Source organism: Phyllostomus discolor, chromosome 12 (assembly GCF_004126475.2).
Source record: "Phyllostomus discolor isolate MPI-MPIP mPhyDis1 chromosome 12, mPhyDis1.pri.v3, whole genome shotgun sequence".
Classification (NCBI taxonomy): domain Eukaryota; kingdom Metazoa; phylum Chordata; class Mammalia; order Chiroptera; family Phyllostomidae; genus Phyllostomus; species Phyllostomus discolor.
In genome coordinates, this window is record NC_040914.2 from 64,106,361 (window position 1) to 64,119,222 (window position 12,862).

The following is a 12,862-nucleotide window of genomic DNA, read 5'->3' on the forward strand; positions in this document are numbered from 1 at the left end:
TCCTGGGCTCTCAGAAATGCTGACCCAGCTTATACCTTCCAGGTGTAGGATTCCTCTCTGAGGAAAATGACCAACCCAAGGAAAGAAAACTAGTTCTTGACAGTCTGGCGTTCCCTCAAGAAAGGGCTCAGTCAGATCGTTCAACAATGAAGACATCTGACAACAAGCCCCACTCAGGCACACGAAGGGTTCCAATCTGCTTTTTAGTATCTTACTCATAAACATAAACCAACAGCCAAGAATCACCAAAACTTTGAGAAAAGCCTCTACTACAAAATAGTCTAAATCTGCCCTGGTCAGGTGGCTCAGTTGGTTGGAGCATTGTCCTGTACATCAAAAGGTTGCAGGTTCGAACCCCAATTAAGGCATGTATGGGAGACAACTGATTGACATTTCTTTCTCACATCAATATTTCTCTCCTCTCTCTTTCCCTCCCTCCCCCCTTCCTCTCTCTAAAATCAATAAATATATCCTGATGTGAGGATTAAAAAATAAACTTAAAAAATAAAAGTCTAAATCTAAGAAATAGAAGAAAACAAACATTACAGAATCAAAAATTGAGGAAGACATTGCAACCATGAAACAAAAACAACAGATTATAAAAAAGTATTCAGAAAATTAAAAAGAGCTCTTAAAAAATAAAAACAGAAGAGAAGGAACCATGAAACAAAAACAACAGATTATAAAAAAGTATTCAGAAAATTAAAAAGAGCTCTTAAAAAATAAAAACAGAAGAGAAGGAAATCTCAAAAGTTGAGTTGGGAGACAAGGCTGAGATAATCTCTAAAAAGATAAAACAAATAAAACAAAGATATAGAGAAAAAAATAACTGAATTGTTTCAACTGAGTCAATACCATATCTACGTGTGGCAGGCAACTTTTTAGCTAATGTCCATCTCTTCGGCTAGACTTGAAGGTACAAGTTTAGGGCTGGTATCCTGCCTTGCTCACCACTATATCCTCAGTGCCTACCTAGCTCTCACATCTGCTCAATAAATATTTGTGTAATGAATGAAGCAAAACCATCCAAAATAGAATTGTTATTTTAACTTTACTGGTTTACAGTTGTATAAGAACTTTTCTATTTGTATATACTTAAATAACATTTGTCAAAACAAGAAATAAATGGTGCCACTTTAAAATGGAACCTGAGCTCCCAATGCCCAGGGAACTGCTTTGTATGTCTTATGCCTCAAATCTCTGGAATGTTAAAACAGGGCAAAATAACCTCTACGCTGGGCCTAGGGCAACAGTGTGTACCAAAGAACTGTTTGCCAAGGTAACAAGAAACTACTAAAATGAAAATTAAAAGCATTAGTTAGAATTAACATTACCATTATCTGCCCCAATAGAAATGCCACCTTCCTTTGACTGATGTAATCAGTCCTCTTTCCCTTCCCATAAATACCCATTGCCTTTGTCTCCTAATGGAAACACTATTTGGGCCTTTGCCTAAAGTTATGAGTCCCCTTAGATGTTCTTATTGATCTGAAATAAGAGCTTATTGCCTCTCACTTTGAAAGGCCCTTTGCTCCTTAAAAAAAATTATTCTAGATTGCAAAACACTTTTTTTATTCTATGATATAAGAGGCCTGAAAAGGAGGAAACCTGTGTCAAAGGCAGCATGAGAAGAGTACAAAATACCTGGTTACAGAAGCAGAAATGACTTACATTGACCAACCTTTCTAACAATATGAAAAACTACAGACATCACTGAAACTGGTCATACTCACTATTTTCAACTCAGCCACTTCTGACTGGAGTCGAGGAGCAGCCCAGATAAGCGTAGACACAGATTCAGCCAGACCAGAATCTAGCTCCCTAATTAAGGAAAAAATTAATAAAATTTAACATTTACAACAAACAAACCCTACCAGTTTTATGATATACCACATTGCTTCTAAAGCTATTTCACAAATCTCATTAAATTTTCAATAACTCCAAACTTCTAGCCATTTTCATCATGCTATTTTACTTCTGCAAAAACTCAAACTAAATGATGCACCCAAGGTCACAGTCAGAAAATGGTCCAGCCAAGACTCACTCAGACTTAGGCCTCTTGAGTTCAGATTCTATATTTTCTTTTTTTCTAATTTTTTAAAATTTTAATTGTTCAAGTACATTTTTCTGCCTTTAGATTCTCTATTTTCTTTTCAACAGTTGTCTACATTGGATTCAGGCCTTCAAGCAAATAGTAGGAAAAAGGTCCTTGGGTATGTGAAATAGTCCCTTGGTGCTAGCCTCCTAATGTAGGAAGTCCAATATTACTCCTTTCTCAAATTCCAGAGGTGATTTTATTCAGGTGTTTGATCAAAATATCTCACTTCATTAAAGTTATACATACAAGGTGAGTAAGTTCTAAAGATCTGCTTAACACTGTACCTATAATTAACAATACCATATTGTGCACTTAAAATTTTATTAAGAAGGTATACATCTCATGTCGTGTTCTTACCAAAAAAGAAAAGGGAGAGGAGGGGACACAAGGGAACTTTTGGAGGTGATGTTTACTACTTTGACTGTGGTGTTTGTATACACATGTATGCATGCGTCCAAACTCATCAAACTCTATGCATTAATTATGTGTAGTTTTTCTATATCAATTATACATCAATTTAAAGACACACACACACACACACACACACACACACACACACACACACAATATCTTACTTCATAGACTGAATGAGTCCAAACCGGGCCAGCAGCAGGTCACAGTACAGCTCCAGGATTTCCATGGCCTCCACGAGGTAGTCTTCCCGGATAATGTGCTCCACTCGGATCCGAGCTCGCTCATCTTTCCCAGCAGCCAGATAGTCAGCAATCTCTTTCCTTGCTTTCTGGGCCAGTTCCGCTAAGGCACAAATCCCACTCTAGTCACACAGTAATAGTACACTGGGCCACGGCCTGCAGGCAACCTCCACCACAACGGAGACAAGGGGGTGTTTCTATTATGTCCTCCCTAGCTCACTCTCCCTTAGCAAATCTAGTCTAGAATTTGTTGTTTAGTCTAGGTGGAAATGTTATTTGTGTAGCCAGAAATTTCAGGAGTCATGCTACCTATTTCATATTAACAGAGTATGTCCCTTTCCCTGCAACAAAGTGATTCAATCTAAACAGATATATCCAAAGCTTAAAAATAGGATCCTGAGGACTTCATAGCCACCAGCCTGAAAGAGCCAATATTGGAGTGCTAGGATCCAGTGATGTATTTTGGGGGAAAAAAATAAAAGGCAATCATCTATTTATTACTCACTTTTTTTTTTCTCCAATAGTTTAAGACGGTTTATGACTAATCTCAAATTGACTCGTAAACGCTCAGCTTTAAATCCAGAGCCCAGCATGCTGTGCTGTTCCTCCTGGAAAAAAATAAGAAGCACAATAACTATTTTGACTATTTTCAAATTAAAATTAGTTCAGAAACAAACACCTGGTAGAGGATGGATTTTCTGACACTAAACCACAGTGTTTTTCCCAATACAGACAAGTGACATGATCTGATTCACATTTTTAAAAGATCTTTTTGGCCCTGGCTAGTGTGGCTCAGGTGGGTGGAGTGTCATCCAGTAAACCAAAAGATTGCAGGTTTAATTCCAGGTCAGGGCACACGCGTGGGCTACAGGTCCAGTCCCCAGTCAGGGTGCATGGGAGAGGCAACCAATCGATGTTTCTCTCCCTCTCTCCCTCCCCATTCCCTCTCCCTAAAAGCAATGAGAGAAATGTCCTCAAATAAGGAAAAAATTAAAAAAGTAATAAAAAATATAAAAGATCTTTTTGGCTGTTGGGTGGAGAACAATAATGGAAGCAAGAGGATAAGGGAGGCTATTACTATATTCCAGACAAGAGATGGAAGCAGCTTAGACTGGGGTAGTTGGCAGAACTGTTCAGATTTGAGATCTATTTGGAAAGCAGAGCTGAAAGAACTCGCTGACAGATGAAATGAGTATCCATGTATTGGTTACTCTTCAATAAATGATGTTGACAAAACTGGAAAACCAACTGCAAAAGAATGAAAGTAGACTGTTATTTGACACCATACTCAAAATGGATTAAAGACTTAAATATAAGACCTGAAACAATAAAATCCCTAGAAGAAAACACAGGCACTCAATTTAGATACCTTGGTCTCAGAGAAGCTTTAGTGAACTTAACCCCAAAGACAAAGGCAGTAAAAGCCAAAATAAATGAATGGGACTACATCAAATTAAAAAGCTTCTGCAAAGCAAAAGAAACCATCAACAAAACAAAAAGGCAACCAACCAAATAGAAGATTTATAAACAACACCTCCGAAAAGAGGCTAATTCCAAAATATATAAAGAACTCATGCAATTCAACAAGAAAACAAACAATCCTATTAAAAAATGGGCAGAGGAACTGATCAGACATTGTTCCCATGAAGATATACCAGTGGTTGACAGATGTTAAGAAAAGGTGTTCAATTTCACTAGCTCTAAAGGAAATGAAGTTCAAAACCACAAGGTATTTCAATGCCACCTCATACCTGTCAGAATGGCTATTATCAGTAAGACAAGAAATACCAAGTGCTGAAGAGGACGTGGGTAAAAGGAACCCTCATACTGCTGGTGAGAATGTAAACTGGTACAGCCACTATGAAAAACAGTACAGAGGTCCCTCAAAAAAAAAATAAGAATAAAGCTACCATAAGACACAGCAATCCCTCTTGTTATCTACCCAAAACACTTGAAAACATTTATTCATAAGTATATATACATATACCCCTATGTTCACTGCAGCATTATTCACAGTAGCCAAGACACAGAAACCTACAGAAACCTAAGTGTCCTTTGATGAATGACTGGATAAAGAAAATCTGGTACATATGTATTGGGTTGACCAAACTCCTCCATAATACGGTTCCAATAGAGTTTAGTTGTCTTCACCTTCAATTGAAACAATTTTGTTAGATTGTAGTGTGACAGCTGTCATATCAATGTGCATTTAAAAAAAAATAAAAATTGGTGAACTTCTGTGTAGCCATTTTAATATTGAAGATGGAAGAAAATATGTAACATTTTTGGCATATTATGCTTTATTAATTCAAGAAACATAAAAATGCAACTGACCCTGGCTTGTGCGAGTCAGTGGATTGAGAGCCAGCCTCCAAACCAAGGGTTGCTGGTTTGATTCCCAGTCAAGGCACATACCTGGGTTGCTGGCCAGGTCCCCTGTAGGGGGCATGCAAGAGGCAACCACACATTGATGTTTCTCTTCCTCTTTCTTCCTCCCTTCTCCTCTCTCAAAAAATAAATAAAATCTTTTAAAAAATGCAACTGAAACACAAAAACAGATCTGTGCAGTGTGTAGAGAAGGTGCTGTGACAAGGAACATGTCAAAAATGGTTTGTGAAGTTTTGTGCTGGAGATTTCTTACTGGGCAATGTTCCACAGACCAGTTGAAGTTGATAATGATCAAATCGATACATTGAGCACAATCAATGTTATACCACACAGGAGATAACCAACATATTCAAAATATGCAAATCAATAAAGTTATTGGTGAAAAGGAAAATGTGTGTCTTATTTTATAGAAAAAGAACATATGGACCTTTTGGCCAAGCCAATACAATGGAATACTACTCATCCATAAACAATGCCATTATAAAACACTGCCATCTGCAACAACACAGAAGGGCCTTGAAAGTATCATGCTAAGCAAAATAAGTCAGGTGGAAAAGAAAAACATGTTTTCACTCATATGTGGGATATAAAATAGAATGCAACAAATGAACATACAAACAAACTCACAGACAGCAGTATGGTGGTTACCAGAGGAGAAAAGCAAGTAGGGAAAAGTTGAAGAGGATAAATTAGGTGATAGAAAGGTGACTAGACTTTGGGTGGTGAGTACACAATGCAACATACAGATATCTTTTAGAACTGTATGCTTGAAACTTATATAATGCTATTAACCAATTTCACCCCAATAAATTAAACTAAAATTTTAAATATTTCTCATTTTAATTATTCAAATCCTCCCTCTAAGTCTCAGCCTTTTGGAAAAACTAGTGCCTAAGATCACAGAAAAAGCATTAACACTACTCACATGCAAAGAAATAAACAAAGGTATAAAAAACCCAAAAGGGGAAACAAATGCTGCTCTACAAAATTGGACAAAAAAAAGGTTATTTTTCTTTAAAGATTTTATTTATTTAGTTTTAGAGGTGGGGAGGAAGGGAGAAGTGGAAGAGAAGCATCAATGTGTGGTTGCCTCTTGAGTGCCCCCAACTAGGAACTCGACCCACAACCCAGGCATGTGCCCTGACTGGGAATTGAACTGGTGACCCTTTGGTCCACAGGCTGGCAACTCAATCCACTGAGTCACACCAGACAGGGCAAAAAGGCTATTTTTACCAAGACTTTCACTGAACAGTAGAGTTACAATCAACAAAACCACTCCCCGCTGCACCCACAAGACTTACAAAGGGGTGTTCAACCCACAGCCTGACACAAAATCATAAATTTACTTAAAACCTTTTTCTTGCTCATCAGTTTTCTTCAGTGTTTGTGTATTTAATGTGTGGTCCAAGACAACTTTTCTTCCAGTGTGGCCCAGACCTCAAAAGGTTAGACACCCCTGGCTTTAGGGTATACCACTGTGCATTCAGTGTCTAGATAGCACAATTTTTATTTCTCAATTAATTCTGGATTTGAACTTCAAAACATGTAATATCGAAACAAAAGCTAGGTTTAACAAAGTAAATGAAGAGTAGACAAAGCAAACAAGATATCAAATATAAAGAAAACCACTGGGAATAGTGTTTGTTTGCTTGTGCATACCACTAACACTAAACATCATATGCATTTTTTTATTACATAATTAACCAAGTCCCAGTATACAATGGGACTTATATGTCACAAAATATCTGGGTACCATTTACTGAATTATGTACAATCCATTCAACAAATATTTACTGATTACCTGTATGTCAGACAATGACTAGCTGCTGGAGATGAAAAAATAAAGAAGTTTTTCTCCTCAAAGGAACATATATATTCTACTGGAAAAAAACAGCTAAGAAAATCTAGCAACTACAATACTATTTCGTAAGGACCATAATTATAGTGGTTCTCAAATGCAAGTGATTTTACCCCCTAGGGTACATCTGGCAACGACTGGGAACATTCTGGGCTGTCATGACTGGAGGGGATTCTACTGGCATCTATTAGGTAGAGGCCAGGGATACTTAAAATAGCCTAAAATCAGGGTTCCACTGGAAACAGATGACATTCACAACCTGGGTAATTTGAGAACTTCATGAAGAGACTATTTACAATGGTATAAGCAGGTTTAAAGAAACCAGGAAAGGAGAGTGTATTGCCTCAAAACTAGGCTTGAACGGTGCAAAATGAGTAACCGGAACCTGGAGAGGATCTCTGGAGAGGAATCATGATTACTGGTAGAGGCATCCATGCAATTTGCAGCAACCTGGCAGGGAAAGAATAGGGTAATACATACACAGCCCTCTTTCCTCTTATCCGTGCCTTCCAACTACCCACGGAACTGGAAGCCAGGAAGCAACAGGCCCACAGACACAGTGTACATGTGAGTCCTGCGGGAAGTACATCAGAGGAAGAAGACTCTGGAGAAAATGTAAGAAAACCAGCGCAAAGACTATAGTTACAGAAGACCAAAGAAGTCAGGACCTAGATCTACCAAAGCAACCCCAGATTTACACTAGTAAGATTTTAACTAACCGGACTAGAAAATGGAAACTAACTGAAATGTCTAAGAAAATTGTGTATTTATATGTCCATTCCACAATCAAAAGTACTGTATAATGTACATAATTTAAGTTCTTACAGTATAATCTCTGAAGTGCCTTCCAAGCCTAAGATTCTGAAGGACACTAGCTACCCAACTGTACTGAATTAAAATAGGCATTTGCCTACATGAATGAGATTAATCCTCAAGGCATCTCTTAGAAATCTACTTTTAAAAATAAGAGAACACTGTCTTTATGAAAAAAAGCAAGTCACTTTCACTCAGCTAGTATTAAGTTTTAGTATATACCAGAAACTGTATTAGTTCCATAGGTAAAAAGATAAAACATATCACTGTGTTCTTCCCATTACACACACAAAAAGAGCCATAAAAGAACTAAAACATTCAGAATATATAAAGAACTTCTACAACTCAACCAAAAAAAAATTTAAGAATGGTTATGGACCCAAAAACACAGTTCTCCAATGATACCCAAGCGGCCAACAAGCATATGAAAACACACTCAATACTACAAATTATCAGAGAAAGGCAAATTAAAACTATGAGATATCACCTCACACCCATTAGGATGCTTACTATTAAAAAAGAAAACAGAAAATAACTAGTGCTGATAGGCTGTGAAAAACTAGAGGCCTTGTGCACTGATGGGTTTGTAAAATGATAATCACTATGAAAAAGTTATGGAGGTTCCTCAAAAATTAACAACAAAGCTATCATGTGATCCAGCAATCCCACTGCTGGTTATATATCCAGAAGAACTGAAAGCAGGGTCACAAAGAAATATTTGCACATCTATGTTCATAGCAGCATTATTCACTACAGCTGAGAGGTGGAAGCAACCCAAATGTCCACTGAAACATGGTACACCCACACACATGAATATTTGTATTAGTCTAGTCTTAACAGTCCAATGTTGTAGCATGTGACGGGATTTCCTTCCTTTTAAAAACTGAATTAGTCTAGACTCTATTAATGTATTCTAACAGTACTAGTCTATTAGTATTTGATAAATCTACGCCTTAATGTTATCAAGTAAATATATGCATATACCTTAGATCCAGCAATCCCATTCCTGGAAGACACATGCATAATAATTGGGTGGTAGTAAGGAGATGGAGACATTCTTGCTAAGTGTCCATTACAAGAGGATAAGTAAAATGTGACAAAAGCATATGACAGAATACTGCACAGCAGTCAGAATTTCTGAATAAGCTATACTTAAAGCTTGGTTAGTCCTTAAAAATAGAGGCAAAAAAGGAACAGGGTTCCAGGTTCAGTGTCACACCCATGAAGTGAAGCTATGAAACCTGAACAGAGTGTATGGAGCAGCTATATGGCAAAGACCAGAATCTGAAGTACCAATAAAGTGGCAGTGAGTTTACCACTTTTTTCCCTTTGATGTTGCCTGGTCTAAGATGCAAGACAGCCCAACACCCGAAATACACACTGGCACTGAAAGAAAGAACATCAAGAGAAGTTCTCTAGCCCCAACATGAAGAGCGGCAAAGAGGAGAGAGAGTGGGTGAAATACACCAAACAAGGAAAGTCAACCCACAGGGGGAGAGCAATCAACACACATCAATGCTGAGGTCATACAGATGTTGGAATTAACTGATAAAGACTTTAAAGCATCACCTGTAAATCTAATCACATAAGCTTCCACCAGAAAGAACCATAAAAAAGAGGGAAATTAACCTAAAGCAAGGAGAAGTAATAAAAACAAGGCAAAATATTATGAAACAGAAGAGTAAAAACAGAAAAATCAATGAAACCAAATGCTGATTCTTTGAAAAGTTCAAAAATATTGTTGATAAATCTGACCAAAAAACCTCCACAAACCCATGGACATGGACAACAGTGCAGTGACTACCAGGAAAGGAAGGGGAGGCAGGGCAGGGGAGGTAGCAGAGGGGATGGGGGCATAAATGGTTACAGATGGAGACTTGAATTGGGGGGAACACACACTACAGCGTACAAATGATGTGTTGTATCCAAAGAATTGTGCACCTTGAAACCTGTATAATTTTATTAACCAGTGTCACCCCAATAAATTCCATAAGAAGGAAAGAAAAAACAGTGCTCTAGTTAGATAACACCAGAAGGACTGGGTATTAAAAAAAACCTGCAAACCCACAAATCATCAGTATCAGAAATAATAAAGAGAGATATCACTACAGATCCCACACATATTAAAAGGAGACATTACCAACTTATATCTATAAATTCAACAAAACCAAAAAAAGGACAAATCTCTTAGAAACTCAATTTATTAAAATTCATACAAAGAAATAGAAAATATAACTGCCCATATACATTACAAAAACTGAACCTAAATTAAGAACCGTTCCAAAAGAAAATCCAGGCCCCAGTAGCTTCTCCATCAAACTTTTAAGGAAATTCTATCAAACATTTTAAGAAAAATCAGCATCAACAATACATGAACCATCACAAGCCATAAGCTAGTATGAGAACTTAAAAAAATAAAAAATCTAAATAATTTAGAAACCCCTGGCTGGATAGCTCAGTTGGTTACAGCATCAGCCTAATATGCCAAGGTTGTGAGATTGATCCCCAGTCAGGGCACACACAAGAATCACTTTATGAATGCATAAATAAGTGGAAAAACAAATCGATGTTTCTCTCTTTCTCTTCCCCTTCCTGTCTCTCTAAAAATCAATCAATTTTTTAAAAAATTTACAACAGTTCCTGGTGCATAGAAAGTGTCATATGCACACAATAAGCACTGTATATTTGTCAATTAAAGTAAATTAGAAGATGGGGGTGTAGGTAAACACATCTCGCCTCCTCACACAACCACATCAAAATTACAACTATACTACAGAATAACCATCATTAAGAACCGTCAGAAATCAAATTAAATGAAGTGACAACTACGGAACTAAAGAAACCACATCCATCTGTCCAAACACGAGATTGTTAGATGTGGAGTAGGATAGTCCCACATCCACGTATGATGGATAAAAAATTCAAGTGTGGTATCATGGGAACAAGGGGCCCCAGCCCCATACCAGGCACCCCAGACTGATTCCAGTGCCAGGAGATAAGCCCCTGTAACTTCTGGCTATAAAACCAGCCGACTTTGAATTGATGGAAACAAACAAACAAACTATGGATTCCCAAGCAGTTCCTCTTAAAGAGCCCACGCACAGACTTACTCAGACTCACTACCTCTGAGAAAGGCATCAATGGCATAGGGGGAGGAAGAGAAGTGTCTGGCATCAGGGCAAGAGCTGGAGGACAGATTTCTCTCAGACAGAAAGGAAGGCAGAGGCCACTGTTCCCTTTTCTGAGCCTTCCCCCAACAGAGCCACAGAGCCCCAGAGCCCACAGGCGGGAGCCATATCTGATACTCCATCAACCTGGCTCACAGGACTTGCTCTAAATCCCTGAGGCTCCACCCCACCCAACTCATGGCCAACCCAAGCTGTTAACACTGGCTTTTCCATATGAATGGCTGGTCTCAGTTTAGGCTTCATGTCTTTTTAAATCCTCTCAAACAAGCAAGAGCCAGCCTCAGCAAGCCCCCAGCCCCTGTACCTCTGGCTAAGTAGCCACAGGCCCAGCAGTAGCAGCAGCCAGTCTAGATTCACCATTTGGCTTCACCCAGGAATCTCGAAGCCCAGCACAAGTATCAGCCATCTGCAGCATGCTTAATAGCTCATGCTGGGTGGCCCCAGGCATAACATAGGTGGGAGCTATCCCTGGCATGCACCACCTGGAAAACCCCAGTGGCTGTGCACAAGTGGACAGCTACAGACCATGCTGAAGCACCATCATCCTGCCTCCACACAGCAGATACTCCACAGAGGGTGGAGGTTGGTGGTGAGTGATTACAGCAAGTCCTTGCAGCTGACTGGCCTGGGTAAATCCCTCCCACTGACCTGCCAACAACAACCAAGGCTCAACTACAAGAAAGTATACTCGGCCCACACAGAGGGCACACCTCAAGTACCCAGCTTGAGTGATAAAAGAGGCTGTGCCAATGGATCCTACAGAACACCTACTACATTAGGCCACACTACCACTGAATCAGGAAGTCATAGCCTCTCTACCTAATTCATAGAAACAAACACAGGGAGACTGCCAAAACGAGGAGACAAAGAAACATGGCCCAAATGAAAGCAAAAGAACTAAACAAAATGGAGATGAGAAATCTTTCAGATGCAGGATTCAAAACACTGGTTATAAGGATGCTCATGGAACTTAGTACCTCAATAGCATAAAAAGGATCCAGGCAGAAATACGAATGGAAATAAAGAACAATTTACAGGGAATCAACAGTACAGTAGATGAAGCTGAGAATAAAATCAATGACATGGAACATAAGAAAGCAAAACACAATCAATCAGAACAACAACAACAACAACAACAACAACAAAAAAAAAAGAATCCAAAAAAACAAAGACAGTGTAAGGAGCCTCTGGGACAACTTCAAGTATTCCAACATTTGCATCATAAGGGCGACACAAGGAGAAGAGGAAGAGCAAGAAATTGGAAATCTATTTGAAAAAATAATGAAAGAAAACTCCTAGAATTTGGTGAAGGAAAGAGACATCAAGTCTGGGAAGCACAGAGAGTCCCAAACAAGATGAACACAAACAGGCTCACACCACGATACAGCATAATTAAACTGCCAAAGGTTAAAGATAAAGAGAAAAATCTTAAAAGCAGCAAGAGAAAAGCAGTTAGTTACCTACAGGGGAATCCCTTTAAGACAGTGCACTAATTTCTCAAAAGAAACTTTACAGGCAAGGGACTGAAAATAAATATTCAAAGTCATGAAAAGCGGGGACCTATAGCCAAGATTGCTTGACGCAGCAAAGCTATCACTTAGAATTGGAGAGCAGATAAAGAACTTCCCAGACAAAAAAAAGCTGAAGTTCACCATCACCAAACCATTATTATATGAAATGTTAAAGGGACTTAAGAAAAAGAAGATCAAAATTATGAGCAATAAAATGGCAATAAACACACAGCTATCAATAATTGAATCTGAAAAACAAATAAGCAAACAAGACCAGAGACAGAATCATGGATATGGAGAGCATTTTGATGGTTGCGAGATGGGAGAGGTTGTGGGGGAATGGGTGAATAGGT

At 38.5% G+C, this 12,862-nt stretch overlaps 1 protein-coding gene across 3 annotated transcripts in view; it reads right to left on the reverse strand.

Moving 5' to 3' along the window:
* IST1 (IST1 factor associated with ESCRT-III) overlaps positions 1–12,862 on the reverse strand; it is a 28,325-nt gene that overhangs the window by 10,227 nt on the left and 5,236 nt on the right. For all 3 annotated transcript variants that reach the window (XM_028501698.2, XM_028501697.2, XM_028501695.2), the window contains exons 2-4: positions 3,257–3,359; positions 2,674–2,854; positions 1,734–1,821 (exon numbers count right to left, since the gene is read on the reverse strand). In XM_028501698.2, the coding sequence (XP_028357499.1) occupies positions 1,734–1,821; positions 2,674–2,854; positions 3,257–3,344 (357 nt within the window). In that variant the 5' untranslated portion in view covers positions 3,345–3,359. The remainder of the gene's footprint in view (positions 1–1,733; positions 1,822–2,673; positions 2,855–3,256; positions 3,360–12,862) is intronic.